The sequence below is a fragment of the Polyodon spathula genome, chromosome 23 (assembly GCF_017654505.1).
Source record: "Polyodon spathula isolate WHYD16114869_AA chromosome 23, ASM1765450v1, whole genome shotgun sequence".
Lineage (NCBI taxonomy): Eukaryota > Metazoa > Chordata > Actinopteri > Acipenseriformes > Polyodontidae > Polyodon > Polyodon spathula.
This window is the reverse complement of record NC_054556.1, coordinates 5,339,662-5,362,231: the sequence shown is the minus strand read 5'-3', so window position 1 is coordinate 5,362,231 and position 22,570 is coordinate 5,339,662. Positions and strand designations below refer to the sequence as shown.

Genomic DNA, 22,570 nt, shown 5'->3' with positions numbered 1-22,570 from the left:
ATGGGCTTAGCGCACTGCACCACCAGCTCCCACAGGAAATTTCTGTTTCACACTGAATGTAAGGTCAATTAAACAATCATAGAAATGAAGGACAGAATCCACTGGATTTGAACCCAGTCCCCCAAAGGACGAAAAAAAAAAAGCACAACACCACAGCAAAGTAGCCCACTGCACTATCTCACTACTGTAGAAGAGTTTGCTTTTTCATTGAATATATAGGAAATTAACCAAAGGAGGAACAGCAGCAGTGAATTCTCAAACCACTTGGCTCCATGTGTAAGTCTACCATTGCAACCTCTTTATATTATTATTTTTATGCTTAAGACCACTGTTACCTTGTCCCATTCTATAAAACTGAGTCTACCAAAAAGTGTAAAGAAAAACACATGCCCCTAACAGGGGGTTTGAACCCACTATCTGAGGGATCAGAGTTCCCTGCTCTTCCAATGGAACCAACCAGCTTGCCAGCTCTGTGAAAACATTATTACATTTTGTGATGTGGACCTAAGGATTTGTGAACTGGATTCTTTAAGGTAAATTAAACAATATTTTTGAAAATGAAGTCTTAACACTTGTGCCTCATGTGGGACTTAAACCAACAATGCTGTGGATCAGATTGCAATGCTCTACCAACTGAGCCAGCCAGAACAGAGCTTACACCCTAGGAAAATGCTAACTAGTACTTGAATTAATTATTTGTACAATGTGTAGGAGCAGATTCAGTGGATAATATTTTCATCACACAACTGTGGTGTCATCAATTTCTTGTTTTTTTTTTTCTTTTCAATCTCTGAAGCAGAGTGCACCATTGCTGTGCCTGTGTGCAGGGGGCGTAGTACAGTCACCAGGGTGCAGGGTCACATCCTGGCTGTGCAAAGTCACCAGTCTTCAATAGGGATTCCACAGGGAGTGTCGCATTGGCTCTGGAATGAACACCAGCCTGTGAAATAAAAACAGAAAAAGATACTCACTGGAGTTGCAATGCACAATGCTGAATTATCAATACATGCAAGTTCCAAACTGAGATAAAGGTGCAGGACGCCCTCCAACTAACAGTGCCGAACTTCAACTACTGGAGCAACCCTGACTGATGATATTAAATAATATAAATTCTAATAATACTACAAGAATGTAGAACATTCTTCACAATTCATAAACCAAGAAGATGATATTTCCTAAAGCACTAATGTTAGTTTTACACAAATAGATGCTAATTTAGCAAATATTTGAGTTTTTAATAAAGAAGATAATAGTTCATTTGAAGGATGTAAACACATGCACAAGCATCTCCATATATTTAAGTTATGTGTAAAAATAAGATGTAAAGAAGAGAAGAAGTCATATCATTGAAGGGAATGAAACCCTGCACAAGCAAATACAAAGCCATATATGAAAAAAAAATGTACAATAACGCACAGTAGTGGTTCATGCAAGAATTAATAATATTATATCGCGGAAAGTTTCATAGTGTACCACCTCACGAAATGTGCTTTTACAGAATCTCACAAGACTTGCAACGTGAAGTGAATCCACTTAGGTCTCATTAGAACCGTTTTTGGTTATCGTTCAATAGCAAGAGCCGAACCGAAGAAAGAAGTCTTCACCGAGACCGTTCACCAACGCCACGAAAGGTGCTTATCATGGTTACGAACGGTAGCACACCGGTAAGGCATCTTAAAAAAAAAATTTAACAAAAAATTTAGACCTATCAAATCAAAGGGAAACTTTTGAGCCTAATGAAATTGGGAGACACGTTTTGCATTTTATATATATATATATATATATATATATATATATATATATATATATATATATATATATATATATATATATATATATATATATACACACACACACACACACACACACACTGTGTGTCCCAGTCAGGCACAAACAAAATGAAACTTAACTCTCCCGTTAAACGTTCTAGAGTTTAAAACGCACCTAAAAAAGACCCGCAGAACAAACATCTATCATTAAGGTACTGGGTATGATTTATTTTTGTTACTCTTCATGATTAAACATACAGAAATAACACAGCATACAAGAACTTTGGATTTAACAATAAAAAGGTTCAAAGACCTATTAAACAAGACCTATTAAATACATTTGCAGATTTCTAAATAAAATAGCACATTCGATATGAATACAGTGTACACATGGACACAATATGCTTTAACTATTATATACAGTACACAATCCTTACTGTAAACAGTAAGACAATCATGATACAGTTAATGAAAATAAGTTAATTAGCTCAAGACTCCATTGGTTTATGTACAATTTCCCAGGATGCACAGTGAAGAAACTATATACAGCAAAAGTGTATCTTTTAAACAGTCAGTGAACACTTTGTGGTCTGCCCATTAATAAGTAAACACTTAAATGTGTTTTTATGCTTTAGCCAGTGAGATCCAATGATAGCTTCCTGCTGCAGAGTAGCTCCCATTGGCGAGCCAACAAGATGAGCTTTTCTCAGCTGTCTGAACCAGTCACAAAAATGCACCACTGGATCTCCTTGTCAACACTGCCAGTTCTTGTTTTCATGCCGAAGTGTTAAACTTATTGGCAAAATGGTCCATTGTCAAGTTGCACAATAAGTCAGGACTTTCAACATCATCAAACAGAAAGGTAAGTGCTTGCGGGTATGTCTGATAGCCCATCAACACCCGACCAAGGTCACGGATTCTCCTGGAATCGGTCAAGCGGTATTTGTCTCTGAGGGGGTTCCTTAGCAAAATCAGGCAGTGGGTAGCTGACGTAATCCTCATCAAACAGGAACATGTCCGAGCCGGTGAGAATGAATGTTTTTGGATGAAGGAGACGCTGGTCCTCTGATGTTGTGCTTTTGGAGTGACACACTTGAAAGGCTAGTACGTACAGGAGGATGTTATACGCGTGCAGATTAGCCAGGTCTCCCATTTTCTCTGCAACAATATAGGTCAGGTCCGCGATCTCTTCCTCACTTGGGTATATGAACTTCACTCGACTAGAATGAACAAGCTCATAGTTTTCCATTTTGCCTGTTGGGAATGGAGATCAAAACACTTAAAAGAAGTGTGCAGCCAACAGCAGAGACTCGCAAGTTATTCTGAGAACAAACATTTTAGTCTGTGCATCAATAAGATGGTATGTCAGTACGACAGAGCCCGAGAGAAGTGACCCCTCCCTACCTGTGCTTTTGTTTCCAAATTCAGTCTAGAAATCTTGTCAACTGGCTCTGGAGATGGTGTCTTTGTTAGGAAGGACAGGGCACACATGAGCTCTTGTATAAAGGCATGGGTACTGTAGCTGTGGTCAGACAGGAGATGATGTGATCTGCTGAAGGTCCTGAAACAAAACAAAACAACTTTATATTCAATTAAAAACACTTAGATTTACAACAAAGTGTTTCAATCAATTTCACAATATAAATCATAAGCTGTTGCAAACTGATTTTTAAGAATACTGTACAATCATGTTAAAGTAGTACATTAAAGAAAATACACAACAAAAACCTTTGTACTAAAACTACAAGGTTACAATTGTTTGCTTACTGCCAGTTCAGTGTAGACTGTTATTTAGCACTTCTTGTGTTACTCACCCGCTACTCTGAAGTACTGATCAAAAAGCCCAACATTTACTGATTGCAGGTCATTCAGCTTTATTGTGAAGCAGTATGAATGGTGAAAGTCTCCTTTTTCATGATCAGAGGGCTTCCAACCCCAAACTACTGCAAAAAAATAAAGAAAAAGCATTTCAAATCAAACCAAAAGGCAAGAAGGGATATGACAGTTTTGCACGTCACCTTTACAAACAAGCCTATTTTTTCAAGGAAGTGATTGTATAGGGCACTCAAATTTTGGGATGCAAACATATCTGTATTTAAACTGAGCCTTAAAATAATTAGACAAGTCCACTTGTTCCAGGTGATGTACATCTTTTATCAGACATTCTTTAGGGTTATAGGGTGCAAAATTGGAGAATGCTTACGTGACTGATCACCAAGTTGAGCAGCAGAATCATGAAGAACAAAATAAACCGCTTTTGTAGACAGCATAATGCAGGCAGTGATTTCCACATCAGGAGCTTTATAAAACACCACAGAGGACCATAAGAGGTACTTTATCTCTTCATTCCCCACCTGCAATAAAAGGGGACCACCACTCTTCAGATTGTCAGAAATACCTTCAGCAATTACAATCTTACAACTATAACCAATACAGAGCCAGGAAAACACAATATATAGGGCCTAATGCCACACAACATACATTTAAAATGCAAAAACTGACCAATTGGATCTTTACTTTCTTGATTTTCATGTTGGCAAATACATAGTAATATCAGCACAGTGTGTCATTCCATAAAAGTGACAAAAGGAATATTTCCATAAACTTTAAATATGATTAATAGAATTTTAGGTGTTGGCCCCATAAAAGCTTTAGATGTTTATGAGCACGAGAAGAGTAAGTGCAGTTAAAAGTGTTGTAGCAATCAGTTTCCAAGCTGTGAATACACAGTAGCTTCACTGTACCTGCTCTTAAGAGTTCTTTGGGTCATTGTGGGGCTCAAGGGACAGCTCTTTATTGAACCGTGACATTTTTTCACCTTGAAGAAAGCAATGGTCTTCACATCCTGCAGGCTGGCTCTATGCTGACTGAACAGATTCAGAAACAAGAACTTGTCATGGGGCAGGACAACGACAGCAGTGACCGGGTCATGAGTTCCAGGACATGGCCATCCCGGAAGGCACCTGCTGGCTGGGTGCTGCTACTGCAGCCTTGTTTGGGATGGAGAAGAAGCACAGAGGCTAGAGGGATCTGAATGAACTCCACCCATCTCTTCTCTTCAAGTGTCTTGGCTTTTATCGCAAGTGCAACAAAGTCCACTTTTATAATACACAGTTGACTGGGTGTTAATAAGAGCAGACAGGGCACATGAACAGGGTCTTGGTCTGTCTCTGACTGCCACGTGAATGAGAGGATATCCGAACACGGAGAGTTCTTGGCCTCATTTGAAGAGTTAGTGGGGAAGCTGTGGCTTTGTTGGTTACAGGCGGTATTCTCTGCAAGGTTAAGAAGATGAGCGGCAAAGGCACCTTTAACAACAGTGTCACCATCTGTTACCTGATGGGACTCCAACAGCTGATTGATAAAATCCTGTGCTGAACTCAAACTTTTCACAGCCGAATTAAACATGTTTAAACAAGAGTAGATTGCTCTCAAATTCTGTGAATTCGAAAGAAAGCACCAGTAAGTATCACTTGTCTTCAACTTCAAGGAAAGACAGGTTTCTGGAACATCAAAGCTAACTGCTTCTATCTCTATGAATGGGACGGTCAAGATGTTTTCCATGTTACCCGTGACACTTTGCATGTTTCCAGTCAGTTCTTGATGAGGAATTCGGAGCACAGCCAGCAGATTGTCAGTCAACACAACACAAGATTCAAACTGGCTTAAATCTTTGCTGACCTGAATGCAGTAAACCCAAAAGACTTTCTATATTCGGATAAGCTCTTCACCTGCATCTTCACAACTTTCAGCTGTAGCACCTGGAGACCGGTGCAACCTGAACCACGCTCCCCCTCATCAAGTCCCATTTCGAAATAGCCATCCCCTGAAGCCTGGCTCAACGATTCATGGACTGTATCCACATGCATGCTGGTCTTGGATGCTTTGAAATGTTCTTCCCACATGGCATTCCTAATAAGTCCAGTTAAATGTGAAGTAAAGTCCAGGTTAGTAGCAGTGTAAGAGAGGTAGCACTTGGGTCTTTTTCCAATTGGTCCACATACTGTCTTCGTCCTTTGCACAGTGGCAACTGTAACTAAAAAAAAATAATAGGTTTAGTGAATAAGTAACTGCAGTCATCCAAATCACTAACAACTGTTTTTTTTTTACTCCACAAACTTAATCCTGTAAAACTTAAATATGGAGGGGTTTACTAAAACTAGCAAGAACATTTTAATGTGTTACTTAATACAAATTAGTAAACTATACCAAGCACAATAGTTTATACAGTATATTCAGATCAATGCATGCAGAAATTGTTTAGTTGTAAGGTTCTGCCCTCTAGAGTTCATGTATTTAAGTATTAATCTGGTTGTATGCACTCAAGCTGTTTAAAATGCTACTAAAAACTACTGGGGGGGCTAAAAAACAAAAACAAAAGAATACCAACATGCAAGCAAGCCAGCTCAAATCAGGAACATTTCCATTTAGGGTTGTGGAAAGCATTTCTACTGAACAAATAATGAAGTATAATTACACATAATCAAGAGCGACAATAGAGTGATCTCAAAATAATGCAACATAAATATTGGCAGCCCCTACAATCACAGTACCAGAAAATTCTTTAAAATGATGCAACAAAGTAAACGTCCCTAATTTTTACAATTTTTCATCATCAAATGTAATATATTCTCTGTACCTGAAGTGCTGTTCAGTCACATTTATGGGTAACAAACTGGATCCATGTGTATGTTTAACCTGTACAGAGGAAAGACGAAAAAGATAGCTGAACAGTAACACTTACAATATATGCTTCTTTTTACTGAAATTGGTCCTACCCTCATTACAAATACTGCAACACAAGTCTGCAGTTAAATGAAACCAAACAGTATATCAAATTCAGTATTTAAAGCAGTGCACTCATAATTAACAAGATCAAGCATGCATGATGAATTTAAAAAAGACAATGCTTTAGATTAAATAATTACATTTACTGTACACAATTAATATATTACGAAGGCATATGAGAAATTACCTGTATTGTATCCTCACAAGCAGAATTTTGTATGTTGGTGCATCTCTGGGTAATTGCAGAATCCATAGGAGTCGATATATCATTGCTAACTAGGGCTGTGTTTTTACATACTACTTCTGAGATAAAAAAAAAAAAAAAAGTAATCATTTCTCTTTTTACATACTTCAGTTTTTAAACAACAAAACTCTTTATCCCATCTGTAACATACAACAGTTTCTATTAATAGGAAAGAAATTTGAAAGGAAAGAATCAGTCTCCAAAACAACAGCAAATTACACTCGGATAGCTCACCACGATATGCAAGTTGGAAAATTCATTTAACAGCCATGACCTAATTCATAAGAAAATCTTTGCCAGTTTATTAGAAAGATCCTTTCTTAAAAAAGCACACACACTGGTCGACTGAAGGCAAATTTACCAAATACATAGTCTGCCTGCATATCACAAAAAGAGTTTATATTTGATACACACGTGCCTAATCATCCAAGTAATCTTTAAATATATTAGGCGACTGAAATTTAAATCAATACTTTCATACGCTACTCTAAAAACATTTTTTAATACAGATCATGTATTGATCAATAAACTGATTAAGCTTAGAACACCTTCTAAATCTTTAAACAAACTAAACAAATCTCAGCACGACGCATCATATTCTTTTACAAACTTGAGTACTTCTAATGTCCATTTCCCTAGCAAGCACCAGGGTAGCGCAGAAGAGCAGACCCAGGAAAGAGCCCAGCCCCAGCAGCCTGATACATACATGATTACCTTGGCTGGAGCTGGCAGGATGGGGCAGAGAGGGAGAGGAGGGTGGAGCAGTGAAAGAGGAGCAGTTGGGTTTGAACCCGGCAGCAGAAAGCTTGGAGTCCTCACTGATCTGACAAAGAGATCGTGGACATGGTAAAACGCTGACAGGCAACTATGATATTACAAAGCATCTGCACAGTACAAGAAGCGCCTTTGAAGCACACATAAAGATTGTACTGATGAATGCACAGGGTATGTGTACTGTAATACAATCTCTTAAGACAAGAGTAATGCTTTAAAGCCTACTGGTAATTACACCAACAGCACACAGAAAAGAAGCAGGAATTCATAAATAAGTTGGCTCAAGCATTCTAATTAGCTTTAGGGAAACAGAATGATCTATGAAAGGCAATCTTCCTCCTGGGCTTGTTTATACGTGCATATACAACAAATGCTGGCAGGAAATTGAACATCTGTATTTTGTGTAGACGGCCATTTTGTTGCAGTAAGCCATCAAGCTTTATTATTTCCTTGAGGTAAAATGCAGACATTTAGGGCTGTATAATAAATCTTTAGGGTGCCAGTAAGTACACTGAAGTCCTATCCATTTACTTGGATGCTAGTGCTTAAATACGGGATTACATCTTTAAAAACAGCAAGATGAATGACATCAAGTTCAATGTGTTCAGTCCCAACATAATTTACAGATTACTGCAGTAATCATTTTTTTATATTTCTATAGGTGTTGAGAGAAAGGATATTCTCTTATCTGGAAAAAGGAGATTCTTGCACCATCACCCTGGAAATCTATTAATATTACTACAGTACGTACAGAGTAAAAGCAGATGGACTTTTTTTTTGTATTTTAGTTTCTTTGTCTGCCTCACCTTTTTCTCTGTATTCATCCTGTCCTTTGCTGCTTTGGCTTTCTGAATGGCTTTTAACACTTCCACAGTGTCCATCTCCTTCTCTGTTGGAGCAGTGCTGTCTAAGCATACCTATAGTGCACAAAAACACAGCTACATCAGTTACCTGTATCAGTATTATAAAGCAGAGCACTGCCCATTCACCACTCTGCTCTGATGACACATACCTCTGATGCTCTGTCCCAAAACTGTGCAAGCACCTTGGTTCTGTAATCAGGAATGATGCTCAAGGGGTTGTTGGACAGATTCAGTTTTTCCAAACAGGGTAAACTTCCAATGTGTTTAATTTCTTCTAACTGAAAGAAGAAAAACCAACATCATAGTAACATATACGTGAAGTTTATGTTAACACATAAAATCCCTGTTAAAGGTTATACAGTGTTTATGTTTAAGCATTATTTCCCAAACCAACTGAAAATCCATCAGTATATTTGATCATATTATACATGTTTAAAATATACATGCAGTGAATCTGTAATGTGCAGCCAGAGGAAAAAAAAACAAAAACAAATAAATAGCACGTGGAAGTTCCAGACGATAGAAAAGGTACCCTTTATTTTGTGAAGGGTAAAACGAGACATTACATGCTCTACTATATGAATGCACATTTGCTTTGAGAAAATACATTACCTGGGCTAGTTTATTGTTGCTTAAATCCAAGTTTACAAGAGAATAAAGTTTACTAAGACCAGAAAGACTTTCTAGAAGGTTTCCTGCCAAATTCAGCGTTTTGATGTTTCCAAGCTTTGTGTGAACACCTTCTAATACTGCAAGTTTATTGTAAGACAGATCCAGGTGAATCAGGTTATACAGATGCTGTAAAAAGACAAGAAATATTGCATTTGTAAGGATTTCTCATTTCAACAGACGAGCCCCCTACTAACAGAATATATATTTAGCTCAAATAAACAAGGTTATGCTCTTACCTGCAAGTTCTCTAAAAGAGACAGTTCGTTATGACTGAGGTCCAGGAATTCAACTTTTGGTATCAATTTCTGTAAAATAAATAATTAATATATCAAACTACATTCTAAAAATAGCTACACGGTTAGTTAGCTTAATCAAATCAGTCTGTCTATGATCATAAATACAATGAAAGAATATCTAGAATAGAATCAAACAAAAACTGAAACTACTCTTCAAATTTGGAAATCAAAAAGTAATCACATTTATGGATTATTAAAATGCAAAACTAACAGTTTTTTTTTTGTGTGGTGTGCCTGCTTACCACGGACTCATCAATGCACATTATGTGATTATGACTCATGTCAAGTGTTGTTAAGTTTTTCCAAGTCGGAATAACTGCTGCGACTGGACAGTCTGATGACACTCCCTCCACTATCCAGTGATCAAATTCCAAGGATTCTGGTACCAGTATATCCTGTGAATATAAGAAGCATTAATATGTAAAAACAGGGGAAGTGTCTGTGTCTAAGAATGAACAATGCATAGTCTTTCGCTTACCTCATGGTGCTCCAGAAACCTATTGTCAGGAGGAAAGGATCACATTCCACTTCTTTTTTTTGTCCCCCACAAATTAACGCTAAATCTGGTATGTTGCTGTTAGAACACATAAAGTGTAGCCAGAAAACAAGTGCCTACCCTCTATCTGTCAGTATGTTTAAATGGCACATTATAGCACATGAATGCAGTATGAACCGTGAATGTCCTGTAAATTATGTTTTGTATGAATGCGGACAGTAATAATTTATCTTGTCTCCTGAAACTTCTAAACTTGCCTGACATTTAAAAAAAAAAAAAAAAAAAGTTGGCAAAACATCACTGACTATAAAAAAAACTATATATATAAGGAATACAAAAAGCTTACTGAGATCTGATAATGGGAATTTTCATATGAACAGGGAATACAATCAGATTTTGAAGTTCCTTCACCATAAATGCTTTTCAGATTTCCTGAAATCTGATTACTTCATGTCATGTAAAATGTACTGATAAAGAACCAGAGTCAGATCCAAACAAAACTCTGTAGCTACATGGCTATTCTCTAAAAGGCGAGTGATTTATTACAGTATTACACAGAACAATTCACTCCCTAATATGAAGTATCAAGGCACAGGTATATAAATTCGGAGTAAACACACACACTCTACTGATCCAAGGAAACGTCAATGTTAACTACACTCTGTGAATCAGGTAAACAAACCTTTTGTTTTAGGAAATCAATAGTAAATTAATCAGCAATATAACTGTGCAACTACATGGTTATGCAAAAAATGATTAAATACTTATACATGCCATATAAGAAGATGCTATACCTTCATTGATGATGCTGAATAGCACACTCCCATTGTAGCCAAGGTCGGCTTTAAAGAAGGAAGTCCTTTTATCTGTTTTGCTTCGCAGTGACTAATCTGTAAAAAGAACAATATAAAAGCATGGACTTTACAACAGGATTTACACACAAAACATGTTTCAGTTGTATTTGGCAGGATCACATTGAGCTGCTTTTTTTTTGTATACCTGTATATGATTTATTTTCATTATAAAAAGACGCACTAGCAAGCCTTGAAGTAGGCTAATAAAAAGCCCATTTGTTTACTACAGAATATACTCATTGTTAAATCAAACTAGTCTTCATATTTTTGTGACTGCTGATAGTCTGCAATACCTCTATCTGAAGAAGTGACTTGAATACTGATAAGTCAAATGGGAGAAGATGCTCCTGGATATTGCTGCTGCCCACAGAACCTTGAGAGGTGCCACTGACCTGGAGAGAAAAAATATCTTCTTATGTTTCCTTTCTGCAGGTAGTCCTAAACTTTTACATTTCTTACTGGTTAGAATAATTCAACTTATACAAAAGTTTACCTTCAAATATTTGAGCCTACAGGTAAAATCTAGAATGTGCCCCAGGTCTGCCTTGGCATCCCCATTAGCACAGGTGGGTTTGGCAAGTCGGAGCAGCTGGGTGATAGCATATAACTGCAAAGGCCGGAGACAGAATACCTGTCCAGCCACAAGAAGTTGCTCTCCTGAAGGTAAAAAAACAAACAAACAGTCAATTCAAAATGAAATACAAGATTGTTCAGATATTTAATTATAAATGATCAAAAAAGCATCATTTTATATTAAGCCTGCATTTCCATGTGTAACTTCATTTTAATTGTTTACTGAAAGTTCAGAGCTATTTTAATACAGTACCTTTATTAAACAGATCTTCAGCCAGTGCTGCTGTAATTCCATTTATTTCCTGCAAAGCAGACAGAGAGGCTTTAATAATGAATTAAACACAGCATGTAAAATAACTATTCTTTACTTTGTACTGACCTACTCAATGCGGTAAGTCTACATTTCATGCACACATTACTAAGGATGGAAGATTAAGGGCTTACTAACAAAAAACAAACACTTTTTGAGCTACGAATTACACTTTCATGACAAGATAGTAACTGCCATTTCATTAAAAGACTACCCTTACATATGAATACAGGATCATAAAGCAAAGCAAGCATAAGTGAAGAACTGCTGCAGATTTTTTTAATCTACATTTCTTAACTTGCTGGAACCTGACAAACAATAATTCAAACAGTGACAGGTTTTCGCAATACTGATATTTTCCACAGTGTTTAATTAAGGATAAGTCCAGCACTATTTCACTGCGGCTATATCTAGACTTACAGAGGTTGCTCACAGCTTTCAAGTCAACATATAAATGATGCAAGATATATTTTAAGATTTCCCTGGGGTTAAGAGCTAAAGCCAACCAGCAAATCAACACCTCATTAACCTTGCAAATCAGCCCAAAATAAATGCTTAAACGTACTGAACAAATACAGGAAAGAAACATAACTTTACTTAAAATACAAAGTCTAGGTTGCAATTCTGTTTAATAAACCATGTTCTACAATTATCTAAACAATGCACAGCATTCCAATGCTGTTTGTCACATGTTCCACAGTCACGCTACAAACGGACATTGAACTTTAAAGGTTATACAAATTTGGTATTTACTGTAGATACGTCAGACTCAACTTAAGAAACAAAAATTGAGTCAAGACAGATGCTGGCTTGCAAAACTGGGAGTTGTCCATGGACAGAGAACCTTGAAGGAAAAGCAAGGCCTACTACAATGACTGCTCATCTGGCAAAGAGCAGTCAAACTCTGCCACGCTAGGAAGAAAAAAAAAATAATACTTCTGGTTTCCTTGATTACCTGCCACGAGTTAAAATCATAAGAAGCTACCGCAGACAGAGCATGTATTAGTGTAGTTTCTAAATTGAGTTTAGTCTCAATTTAGCAACATTGAGGCATTCGTATTTGTGAAAGGTGTCGCAAGAAACAAGCCATAATAGATGACTATTTTTAATAGACAGATTAAAGACACTCCTGATACTGATAAATATTCCATACACATTATAACTGTCCCTAGATACTAACACTATGTACTGCCAACTCACCAACACACTGTATATTATTTGTCGCTGACAGAACATAAACAACCCTTAAGCAATTTATTCCATCCATACCTGCATGTACAAGAGCAATACATTTAATTCCACAGTGGCACAAAGCAGTATATGTCTCATTTGTCAGCACAGTGGCCACAGACATTTATGGTCAGGTGCTTAAGCTCTTATGCTCATACAGATACTCTGTGTGGGTAGTTTTGCTGTAGAAGTGTTGATTTAATTTTTAAATTTACAGATCTTAGATAGAATGACTAATATATAGCTTTGCCTAAAAATACATAGAAGCGAAAGAAAAGTATTAAGCAACTAAAGTGAACTTACATATAGATGAAAATTCAGAAAACAAGACAAGACTTTGGGTGCAGCCAGAGGGAATTTGGCCAGCAGAGTTTGCAGATATACTTCGAGTTCCTTTTGTCTCTTTTCCACTAGGCTTTTGGAGTTTTTACCAATGATTTTCTTTGGTGGAAGCAGGTTCTTGTCGATCAACTTCTCCGCAGTGAGCTGGAAGCAAAAAATTGACAGTATGAGAGTGCTTTACATTTTACACCATTTGTATCAGTGGAAACAACTGTGCAATATCCTAGCTTATACGTATCACAGCAGCAGTCTGAAATCTGTTCCCAGTGCCCAGTGGTTCGGACACTGACTGCAATACAGAAGATCCTAAGTGTAAACAATTGCAGCAACCTTCTCCTGAATCCTGTTCCTTTGAAATGGTTAACTGCTATAAGAACAAGGAATGTCTAAAGAGTACATGGTGTTTTGAGCACTGTTTGTCTGCACTCAGAAAGGACTTTAGACTCTTATATAATGGGTTTTTGCCTGCATAATTTAAGCATGTCATTGCACTAAACACTCTGTTTTCACAGTACTTATAAGCAGTGAGAAAATAATGTAATCTCTCCCCTTGATCACACCATGCCAGGCAGACTGTCGTGCATGAAACGTGCTCTTTGGAAGAGCTTGCTAGTGTAAATGGGAGGCGGTAGAAAAAAAGAATTCTATCAGCATATGTTAATGCTTCTTCAAAGATTACCTTTTCATGCAGATCATGAAAATCACTGTAGCGGTGCTTGACAGTCCACTTGTGGTTTCCAACTTTCACCTCTATTATATAAACCTGAATAATAATAATAAAAAGTGAATCAATAAACTTATTATGAGTAGGTAACTTACAGTTTATAACTCATGCTGCACACGGTTTATAAATATTTTCAGAATAAGTCATAATTTTCAGTCTAGAAAAAAAAAAAAAAAAAATCTATATATATATATATATATATATATATATATATAAGCAAGAATGGGCATACAATATTACTTAAAGTATGTGAGATACTGTAATGTGAAAATTGCATGCAAATGCACAAATGATTGAGTACAGTATGGTGCTATAGAAGACTGCATAATACATTTTAACTTGCAGCAAAAGACTGGAACCAGCAAGTCCGATAATTAGCGCAAGGTGTATCTGTAATTTCAGTTGCTGCAGACCCTCCCATCTGACATTGCTATTAACAAGTGAGATTACAATACACTGTAATCCCCCGGCTAATATTTCTTTGACCAATTAATGACAATCGACCATGTGACACGATACAGAATCACCTAGTTTGCATGGTATTCTTTTTGTGGCCTAATAATACGACTGGATCTAGACGTAAAGTACGTTATTAAGTTTTAAAATGGACATTTAAACACATGGACCTTTCAAATAAAAGCAATTACTGCCATCGGAAACAATAAATGACAAACGTTAACTCCTGTTTGTCTTTAGAGAGGAAATCCTCGCAACCTGCGTTCACAACCTCCATGCAAGAATACAGGCTTAGTTTACATTGCAGCAGCAGGCTTAGTGTCACGTCTCACAGTCAAACACAGACATTTCTAGCAGACAGTTTATCAGACAGTAAAATAATGATAAAACAAAACCACCACCAAGTACATTTATACATACCGTGTAGTTTTCTACGACGAGCTCAGATCCCACAATACAGACCTCCTTCCTTTCGATTGCCTCGTCAGGAAACACCTCAGATTCCATTTTGTATAAATTAAATTCAAATAAACTGCAAATACTATAAAATAATATGATGTGTGCTATTTAATACAATACATTGCTTATTCCTACCCTCCTTGTCACGTAAACATCTCCTCCCAAACCTCCGGTCTCCATCTTTGTTTTTATTTTTCTTCACAGCGGCAAGGAGATCGATTCAAACTGGTTAAACTTTATTCAAACCGTCTGCCCACAGCTGTCAGGAGAACAGAGGACAGTGTAATTATTGCACTATTGTTTCAGTTGGCAAAACTGGAAGAATGTGATTAAAGTTAACGTGTATGTGTTACAAAACACCTTGAAATAGACTTTATTTAACAGATGTGCAATTCTACAAATTTGAAAACACTAAAACAGAAATTAGCATCATGCAAAGTACTGCCAAAACCACCATAATCTACAGCTCTCACATTATTTAGAATGCCATTATATAATACCCAGGGCCATGCATAGTTTAACTGAAACCAGACAAATGGGCCTCCAGATATAACTATTAACAGCACAGCCAATCAGTGGTAGCATGCACTGCTTCATTCACAAAGATATTCATAAAAAAAATACCATAACAGAAGCTCTTTGCATAGGTGGCTGTGGACACTACTGTAGAGTGAAGCAGCTAGTGTAGGCGGTAGGATTTAGGTCTGGTGATTGACAAAAAGTTCCGCCAATTGGAATAGGGTAGACTGTTTTGACGCACACTACGAACCTATTTACACAGACAGCATACATGCCAACAGTCCCTATATGGTCAAGACAGTCCCCCCCACCACTGTACTGTTGCTGTTGCTTCTACTGTTGTTTCTACACTACCTTGCCTATCTGTTTATAGACCTGACTAATGCAGATGGCAGATCTGTGTAGATACAACATCTGTTAGGCCTTTATAGTCCATAATACAGGGGCTTATTAATGCAGGACTTATTGGACAAAAAATTAGGATTACCTGCATTGCATTTTTAACATGGATTCTGTAATAAATAAAATGTTTATCTCTCGGTTGCCAGCTAGTTTCAGTCACAATGGGCAAGACCGCAGATCTGATAGACATAGATGGGCTGATGGAAACATCACATACAGCACTGATGTTACAGAAGAACGGTCTGAAAAGTAATGGTACATTTTGGAGAACAGACTTTGATGCAGCTATCCAAACCCCTCACACACACACACACACACACACACACACACACACACACACACACACACACACACACACACACACACACACACACACACACATACACACACATACACACAATCTGAAAGGGTCACCTATAACACAATTACTTTTCCAATCCATACTTGAATTCCTGGCCCTGGCAGTGTACCATATTTGGATACAACTGCTACGTAACCTTAGCCAACCCAATCGCTGGATGTCAGCCAGACCGTATACAATACTATTGCTGAGAGAAAGAAAGAGTTAGCTTCATGTGTCCGAATAATGCTCAGTTGTAAAATAGCTCTGATGCATCTAGGTAGAAATGCCAATTAGCTCTATTAATAAAAACTAGTAAGACATATTTTTAGCAGGGGGTTCTGTATCCTCACAGTTCACATATTGCTCGTGCAATGGAATGCTGAGTGTGTGTCCCCAGATCATTTAGTCAAGATTAGGATAAAGAGGATAAGAACTGCTCCCCATGCTGATCATTCCATTCTCAAGTATGCTGTCCAAGAGCCAACGTGTTCTTATCTGAGCTGAGTGCAGTAGTCAGGAGTAAGTGACAGGCTGTGACTGAGGGGCTCACATAAAAGCTCTGGCTGGGGGGAGTCTCGCTCTGTTGCTCTCTGTGTTTGGAACATATCTCTCTCTCTCTCTCTCTCTCTCTCTGCTGCGCCTCGGCTCAACTGACAGCCACCGGCTATGGGTGACATTTACAAGGCAGCGGTAAGTGAGAGTGTGATGCGTCATTAAAGCTAAAGGCAAAATGTTGTCAAATTTCATTACAAAAAATTCTTCACAACTGAAAAGAAGACTTGGCATGTCTGCCTACAAGCATGTACATTTGGCTCACTTTTCTAGCCTTTTAAAATGCTACTAGAAAGAGATTAAAGAAGACTGCTTTAAATCCTATCATAAGATCAACCTGTTTACAGGAAATGAACTGAAAAAGTGTGAAACTGTGGGGATAACCTATATTAGCAGAGGCAGTTCATTTTGCTGTCAGGTGGACAAACACCTGAGAATAGATCTGTAAAAGTGAGCTCAGTACAGTTCAATGCTTCAGGACTGTGAACCACAATCACAATGCTTTATTGGGCATTATGAATTCTTACCTACTTTATAGGGTTAACCTTGAATAGATCAAGTTTTAAAAGCTCCTTGTTGAGGGTTGTAAAGACTTGTTTTTGTGCTTCAAAAACTCATCTTGAAAAAATGCAAATGCAACACCATTCAGACAACAACCAGACACAAATATTTCATTTCATCTTCAAATGTCAAGAGTATTTTTCTTAATTAATGGCTATTAGTACCACTTTTTTTCATATACCGAGAATTGTTATTTAATTAAAATAAATCGCTATACAGTATTTATGCTGATCCTTAACCCTAACATAAATTGAATAGACACTTATAAAAAAGTGTCACCAAAAGGGGCAAGTAAGAATACAATTGCATTGATGCTTCTTAAAATTAATTCAATGGCTAGTCTAGATATCAGGCTTTATTGTATTCATTAAAAAAGGCTTTGATCAAAGCATTTTTTCAATAAGTAAAGCTTTGTGGATGGGGCCCACTGACAGTCCTAGTGTCTCTTTAGTGCACTGTTAGTACAGTGTTCCTTCTCTAATAACATGTGATATATCTATATAGTCCATCCTGGGAAAAGAGATCAGCTTTGCATGTCACTTTAATTGAACATATCTGATGAAAGCGGTTGTGGAAAATCCTTGCATCATGACCAATGAGCTGAAGCGTGGGCTTCTGTTCATGCCTACAAATGGCTCTCTCACTTCCAGTGGCTAATTTTGGTAAGTCCTTCCTACAGCTATCACTTGTTAAGATTGGTGCCAGTGAAAAGAGCCTGTGGTTTAGATAAAAACTTCAAGGCTGAATTCCAGTGCTGTCCATCAGGGTGATGGGGGCAACCAAACTGTTTATCTTTCACTCAAGCGCTTTGGGTTAAAAATAACAGCCACACGCAGGAGAATCAGATTTTTATCAGGGCACATAAGGACCACTGCAGGGCTTGTTACCCTGCCACATATCTCCAGAGTTTCCATTCTGTCCAAGCAGGAGCCCGGACAATGAAGTAAAAAAAAAAAAAAAAAAATACCCCACAGCTGTTCCCCTGTTTGTTTGTTTTTTCCCCCACAGTTGTTCTTGGATTTACATTTCATTATTAAAATAGATCCATGTTTACGACTGGGTGGCTATTCTGCTGGAGTGAACGGTTTACATTAGTGGATACAAAGATATTGATTCTGTTTTTAATTGGTCAGTTAATGAGAAGAGGTGCATTCTATTGAACACACCCATATTGAAATAGCATCAAGTGTGCTTGTAAAGTGACCAGACAAACAACAGTGCTCCCTCATAAATGTGTCAATTCAAGGTTAGGACAGTTCAGTCGACCCCTTTGATAATTCAAAAATGCAAGTCTGACTGCAAAACAACAACTGCATAGCAGATACAACAGTTAAACAGCCTATAGCCTCTATGTTTTTGTTAAGCATTAGTATCTTTCTGTACCGCAGGTTGAGCAGCTCACAGAGGAACAGAAAAATGGTAAGTAATCCAGTTATTTTCTATTACGAAAGATGAAAGATTATTGTCTTACCACAGTCTTCCACCTTTATCACAGAAAGGGGAGCAAACATTAATTTCACACTGACTAGTCAATTCTAAATAGTTTATTTTTCCAAATAAATAAACAAAGAATTTGATAAATTATCAACATTAACCAAACGCTTGGCTAATGTCTGTTACTCCATTATAACACAGGTTCCTTTGTTATAAACAGCAGTGGGGTACAGCTACTGTGGAGTTTCAGGGGCAACCTTGCATGCAGTCTTGCCCAAGTCGCCTTGTTACTAATCTGCTACATCAAACCCTGTGTGTTCAGTGTTGTCATCCTTATAACCCCCCTTTATTACAGAGTTTAGGGCAGCCTTCGACATCTTCGTGCAGGATGCGGAGGATGGCTGCATCAGTACCAAGGAGCTGGGGAAGGTGATGAGGATGCTGGGGCAGAGCCCTACCCCAGAGGAGCTGCAGGAGATGATCAATGAGGTGGATGAAGATGGCAAGTTACTTTGATAATGTAGCCGATCACGGATCTTCTACTAGTCTCATGAGGTTTAAGGCTGCTACTTGCTAATTGCTTGTGGCTATAAATTGTTCTCCAGTGTGTATATGCCCTCAGAATCACTGGAAACTCTATTTCCATTTAGTTCATACTCTCTGTTTAAAGCACCAACATGCTCTACTTAGTTCCACTTACTATTTATTATGTACTAGAAAGTATCTTAGAAAGTAATCATTTAAGCCATCATCTATCAAGTACCAAGAAAAACCTCTTTTTAAGTTTCTAGTGGTCCATGATTGTAATTGTTTTTAACAGGTCCTTACTCTGGCTAGGTAACTTAAATACTGCTCTGATGGGTTTGATATCTTAACACATGAAACTTTAGTTCCATACTGTGACCGGGTAGCCTCGCGGCCCAGGCTGGTTATCGGCAGGAATTAGACGCAGAAAGCAGACAGAAAGCACACTTTATTAAACAAACAAACAAAACACGGCAAAAGGGACAAAATAAAAGCTTTACACAAAATACACAAACGTAGGCTGGGCATTCACCTTCACTAATAAAAGGAGGGAATAAAACATCCCACAGCAAGTTTTTAAGCTACTGCTAAATTAGCCTATCCGTTTGTGTTTCAGGCAGTGGCACAGTTGACTTTGACGAGTTCTTGGTCATGATGGTGATGTGTATGAAAGATGACAACAAAGGAAAATCAGAAGAAGAATTGGCAGAACTCTTCAGAATGTTTGATAAGTAAGTCACTATGCATCTGGAGCAAAACAAGGTGGATACATTTGAAGCCGTTCTCTGGGCGATATAGAGTGCTACATTCTACTGTATAACAAACAGCTACTGTATTTATGTTAGCTTTGTTTAGAAATTCAGCACTGTTGAATGCTTAATTGTTATGGACGATATGTTTGCTTTGCCTAAAGTTAACTTTAATAAAACTTGTAAATTAGCAAGGAACTGCAATGGGGTTTCTTTGCAAGCGCTCTGTAATAATCTAGTTCTGTAACTCCAATTTCTTATCCCTGGGTTTACAGAAATACAGACGGATACATTGACCTTGAGGAGCTGAAGTTCATGTTGAGTACCACGGGAGAAACTATTACCGAGGATGATATAGAAGAGCTGATGAAAGATGGTGACAAAAACAATGATGGAAAGATTGATTACGATGGTAATGCAATGTGCATGACAAATATTGGGCCCTCTTAATAAAACTTTAAAGAGTGTTTCTGGAAACATTTAGATTTTAATACCCCATTTAAATGAGTGAATACTTGATGCTGTTACACATACAGAGGGAAATCTGCAGTCTTAAGTCTTATCTTATCGCAATCACTTATTATTTCATTTTTTTTTTAAATCCCGCCAGCCTAGAATGTCTAATAAGGAAATTCTGCTTTTGTGTCCTTTTTTTATATACAGTAAGCACTGTATACCACAGACAATGACACACTTCTATGTATATCTCTATGTGTGTAGCATTGTTTATTAATTGAACAATACCACACACAGCTTAATAAGCCACTCCTATACCTGGAATGTGCTAAATATAAATCTTGCAGTCAGGCACCAGATGTAAGAAGGCCTTCTGTTCTTCTTGTATTTTAAAGTCAGTCGCATTCTAGTGCTGAAACGTTTCTATTGGTATTAAATGCATCTCTCACACTGTTCTACATCACTCATTCTATCTTATATTCTTTAATTCTAGAGTTCCTTGAGTTCATGAAGGGAGTGGAATAAACATCAAGCAAAGGAGAAGAAAAAGCCTGTGAAGCAACAGGATTGTTCTATGATGCCAACGCTGTGCCCGCCCTTAGAACTGTGATGAACTGTACTTTCTAAAACCAGCTAACCCTATATATTATTTCAATATGATATTGTAAATACTGTATAGGATACTTGTGTATAGGTGTTATTTGAAATACCAGGATATCTCCTTTAGTATTTAAGAAAAATGATACTCTAATGTTTTGTATATGGTTTCATATATATAGATTTTAATTAAATGCAATTTTACTTAATTACAACAACACTGCTGCTTTTTGCTAAAAGAAGATGGAACAATAAAACGGTTGTTTTTTGATGGATTAAATCAAATTTAATTTTCATTAAACTTGTTGATTAAGAAGGCAACAACAGTTTCATGAATTTCAAACATTTTCAATCCAGAGATGAGTTTATCATTGGGTCCATATTTTCAAAACCATAAATACAGGGGCCTTATTTACAAAACTTAAACTCAAGTCTGTATTTAAAATAAATAGCCATGTTTGCTTAAATTAAATAAAGTTAGACATATTTCTTTAAAAAGTGTATTGTTGAGTTTTCAACTTCCCCTTTAGCTTTAAAATAATCAGCAGTGTTGGTATAAAAATACCTGCCTACATTAACTACCAGTTTATAATATTTTCCAGATTCGTCTATTCTCATTAATTAGAATTAATGATACTGCATTCATTTCAATAAATGTGTTGCTGAATTTGTATCCAAGATTATCCCAGTCACTGAAACCAGGTATTCAGAGTTTCATCACATTATTCATATAACGTTGTGGCACGACGTCACCCAATGTGGAATTCATACCAGTGACCGGTTTGCATGGCAAATTCTGGTCCTGGTTTTTTGGATACCAGTGGGTTTCCTTACCCTACAGATGAAGTTGCACTGCTGCATGGACAGACTGTTTTAATAAATGCAGAGGCGTCCAGGGTCTGACTCCCATCTCTCAAGCTTTGTTCCACTATGAAACTGCCAAGTCTTGAGCATGCACAGCTGAGGAAGCTGCATTCCCCAGTAATGGAATCTTACTTCCCTCTAGGGAGGTGTGGTTGAAAGAGGAAATTATTCAACAATCTTTGCAGTAAACAACCCTGCTGGCTGCTGATCAGGAACTTGTTGGCATGAATAATGGCTATGAATCCTGAAAGTTGCTACAGAGTGAGCTGTAGGTGAAAGTACTGAGGATCTTCTCCAAGCATATTCTATAGAAACGGTATGCTATACACCACATAGGTGACAGAATAAATATTAAATTAAAAATACAGGCACACATCTATTCTTGTAAAAATGCACCCGTATAACAAAAGCACCATTAGGAGTACACCCTTTCTGATTTGCTGTTGCAATATAAGCAAGGCTATCCGACACACTCGTTGACATAGGGAAGCTGTACAGTCCCTAAAGACAAAACTGCTGCACCCTTGAACAAGGTAAAACCGTAAAATGTAATTTTAGTATAAAATTAAACATGACTGAGACACAGCAGCTTTCAGGCCAGGAATCTTGAGAAGTGGGTTTGCGTCTGTGATAGTTCGATAGTCTTCTCTTCCTGTACTGTACGTGTTGTGTGCATGTGCTTTCAATCACTTTTAATGTTATTTACGCGTGGTGCAAA

At 37.4% G+C, this 22,570-nt stretch overlaps 2 protein-coding genes across 6 annotated transcripts; one reads left to right on the top strand and one right to left on the bottom strand.

Moving 5' to 3' along the window:
* LOC121298209 (nischarin-like) lies at positions 1–15,090 on the bottom strand. 5 transcript variants are annotated; one of them, XM_041225173.1, is made up of 20 exons: positions 14,812–15,090; positions 13,891–13,974; positions 13,173–13,355; positions 11,583–11,631; positions 11,250–11,413; positions 11,050–11,148; positions 10,697–10,792; positions 9,649–9,801; positions 9,347–9,415; positions 9,051–9,236; positions 8,588–8,716; positions 8,382–8,492; positions 7,516–7,624; positions 6,745–6,860; positions 6,409–6,467; positions 4,514–5,805; positions 3,973–4,123; positions 3,584–3,712; positions 3,174–3,330; positions 1–940 (listed from the first exon to the last, which is right to left on the bottom strand). In XM_041225173.1, the coding sequence occupies exons 1-16, from the start codon at positions 14,896–14,898 to the stop codon at positions 5,718–5,720; spliced, it is 1,782 nt and encodes a 593-aa protein (XP_041081107.1). In that variant the 5' UTR covers positions 14,899–15,090; the 3' UTR covers positions 1–940; positions 3,174–3,330; positions 3,584–3,712; positions 3,973–4,123; positions 4,514–5,717. The 5 variants fall into 5 exon arrangements, with proteins under 5 accessions (XP_041081107.1, XP_041081105.1, XP_041081106.1 ...); XM_041225171.1 differs by lacking the exon at positions 1–940 and adding an exon at positions 1,991–3,023; XM_041225172.1 differs by lacking the exon at positions 1–940 and adding an exon at positions 1,991–3,023 and having other exon boundaries at positions 3,584–3,709.
* Positions 15,091–16,697: 1,607 nt separating this feature from the next.
* Positions 16,698–21,661, top strand: LOC121297753 (troponin C, slow skeletal and cardiac muscles-like). Its single transcript, XM_041224227.1, has 6 exons — positions 16,698–16,804; positions 18,616–18,646; positions 19,017–19,163; positions 19,803–19,917; positions 20,211–20,347; positions 20,885–21,661. The coding sequence occupies exons 1-6, from the start codon at positions 16,781–16,783 to the stop codon at positions 20,914–20,916; spliced, it is 486 nt and encodes a 161-aa protein (XP_041080161.1). The 5' UTR covers positions 16,698–16,780; the 3' UTR covers positions 20,917–21,661.
* The last annotated feature ends 909 nt before the right edge of the window (positions 21,662–22,570 follow it).

Excerpts from the sequence above, each read along its gene's own strand:
- LOC121298209 (XM_041225173.1), bottom strand. The coding sequence starts at position 14,898 with ATGGAATCTGAGGTGTTTCCTGACGAGGCAATCGAAAGGAAGGAGGTC. Across the intron at positions 13,356-13,890 it reads TTCATGATCTGCATGAAAAG|CTCACTGCGGAGAAGTTGAT; the intron begins GTAATCTTTGAA and ends TTTTGCTTCCAG. Across the intron at positions 11,632-13,172 it reads TTCTGAATTTTCATCTATAT|GAAATAAATGGAATTACAGC; the intron begins GTAAGTTCACTT and ends TCTGCTTTGCAG.
- LOC121297753 (XM_041224227.1), top strand. The coding sequence starts at position 16,781 with ATGGGTGACATTTACAAGGCAGCG. Across the intron at positions 16,805-18,615 it reads GTGACATTTACAAGGCAGCG|GTTGAGCAGCTCACAGAGGA; the intron begins GTAAGTGAGAGT and ends TCTGTACCGCAG. Across the intron at positions 20,348-20,884 it reads TGGAAAGATTGATTACGATG|AGTTCCTTGAGTTCATGAAG; the intron begins GTAATGCAATGT and ends CTTTAATTCTAG.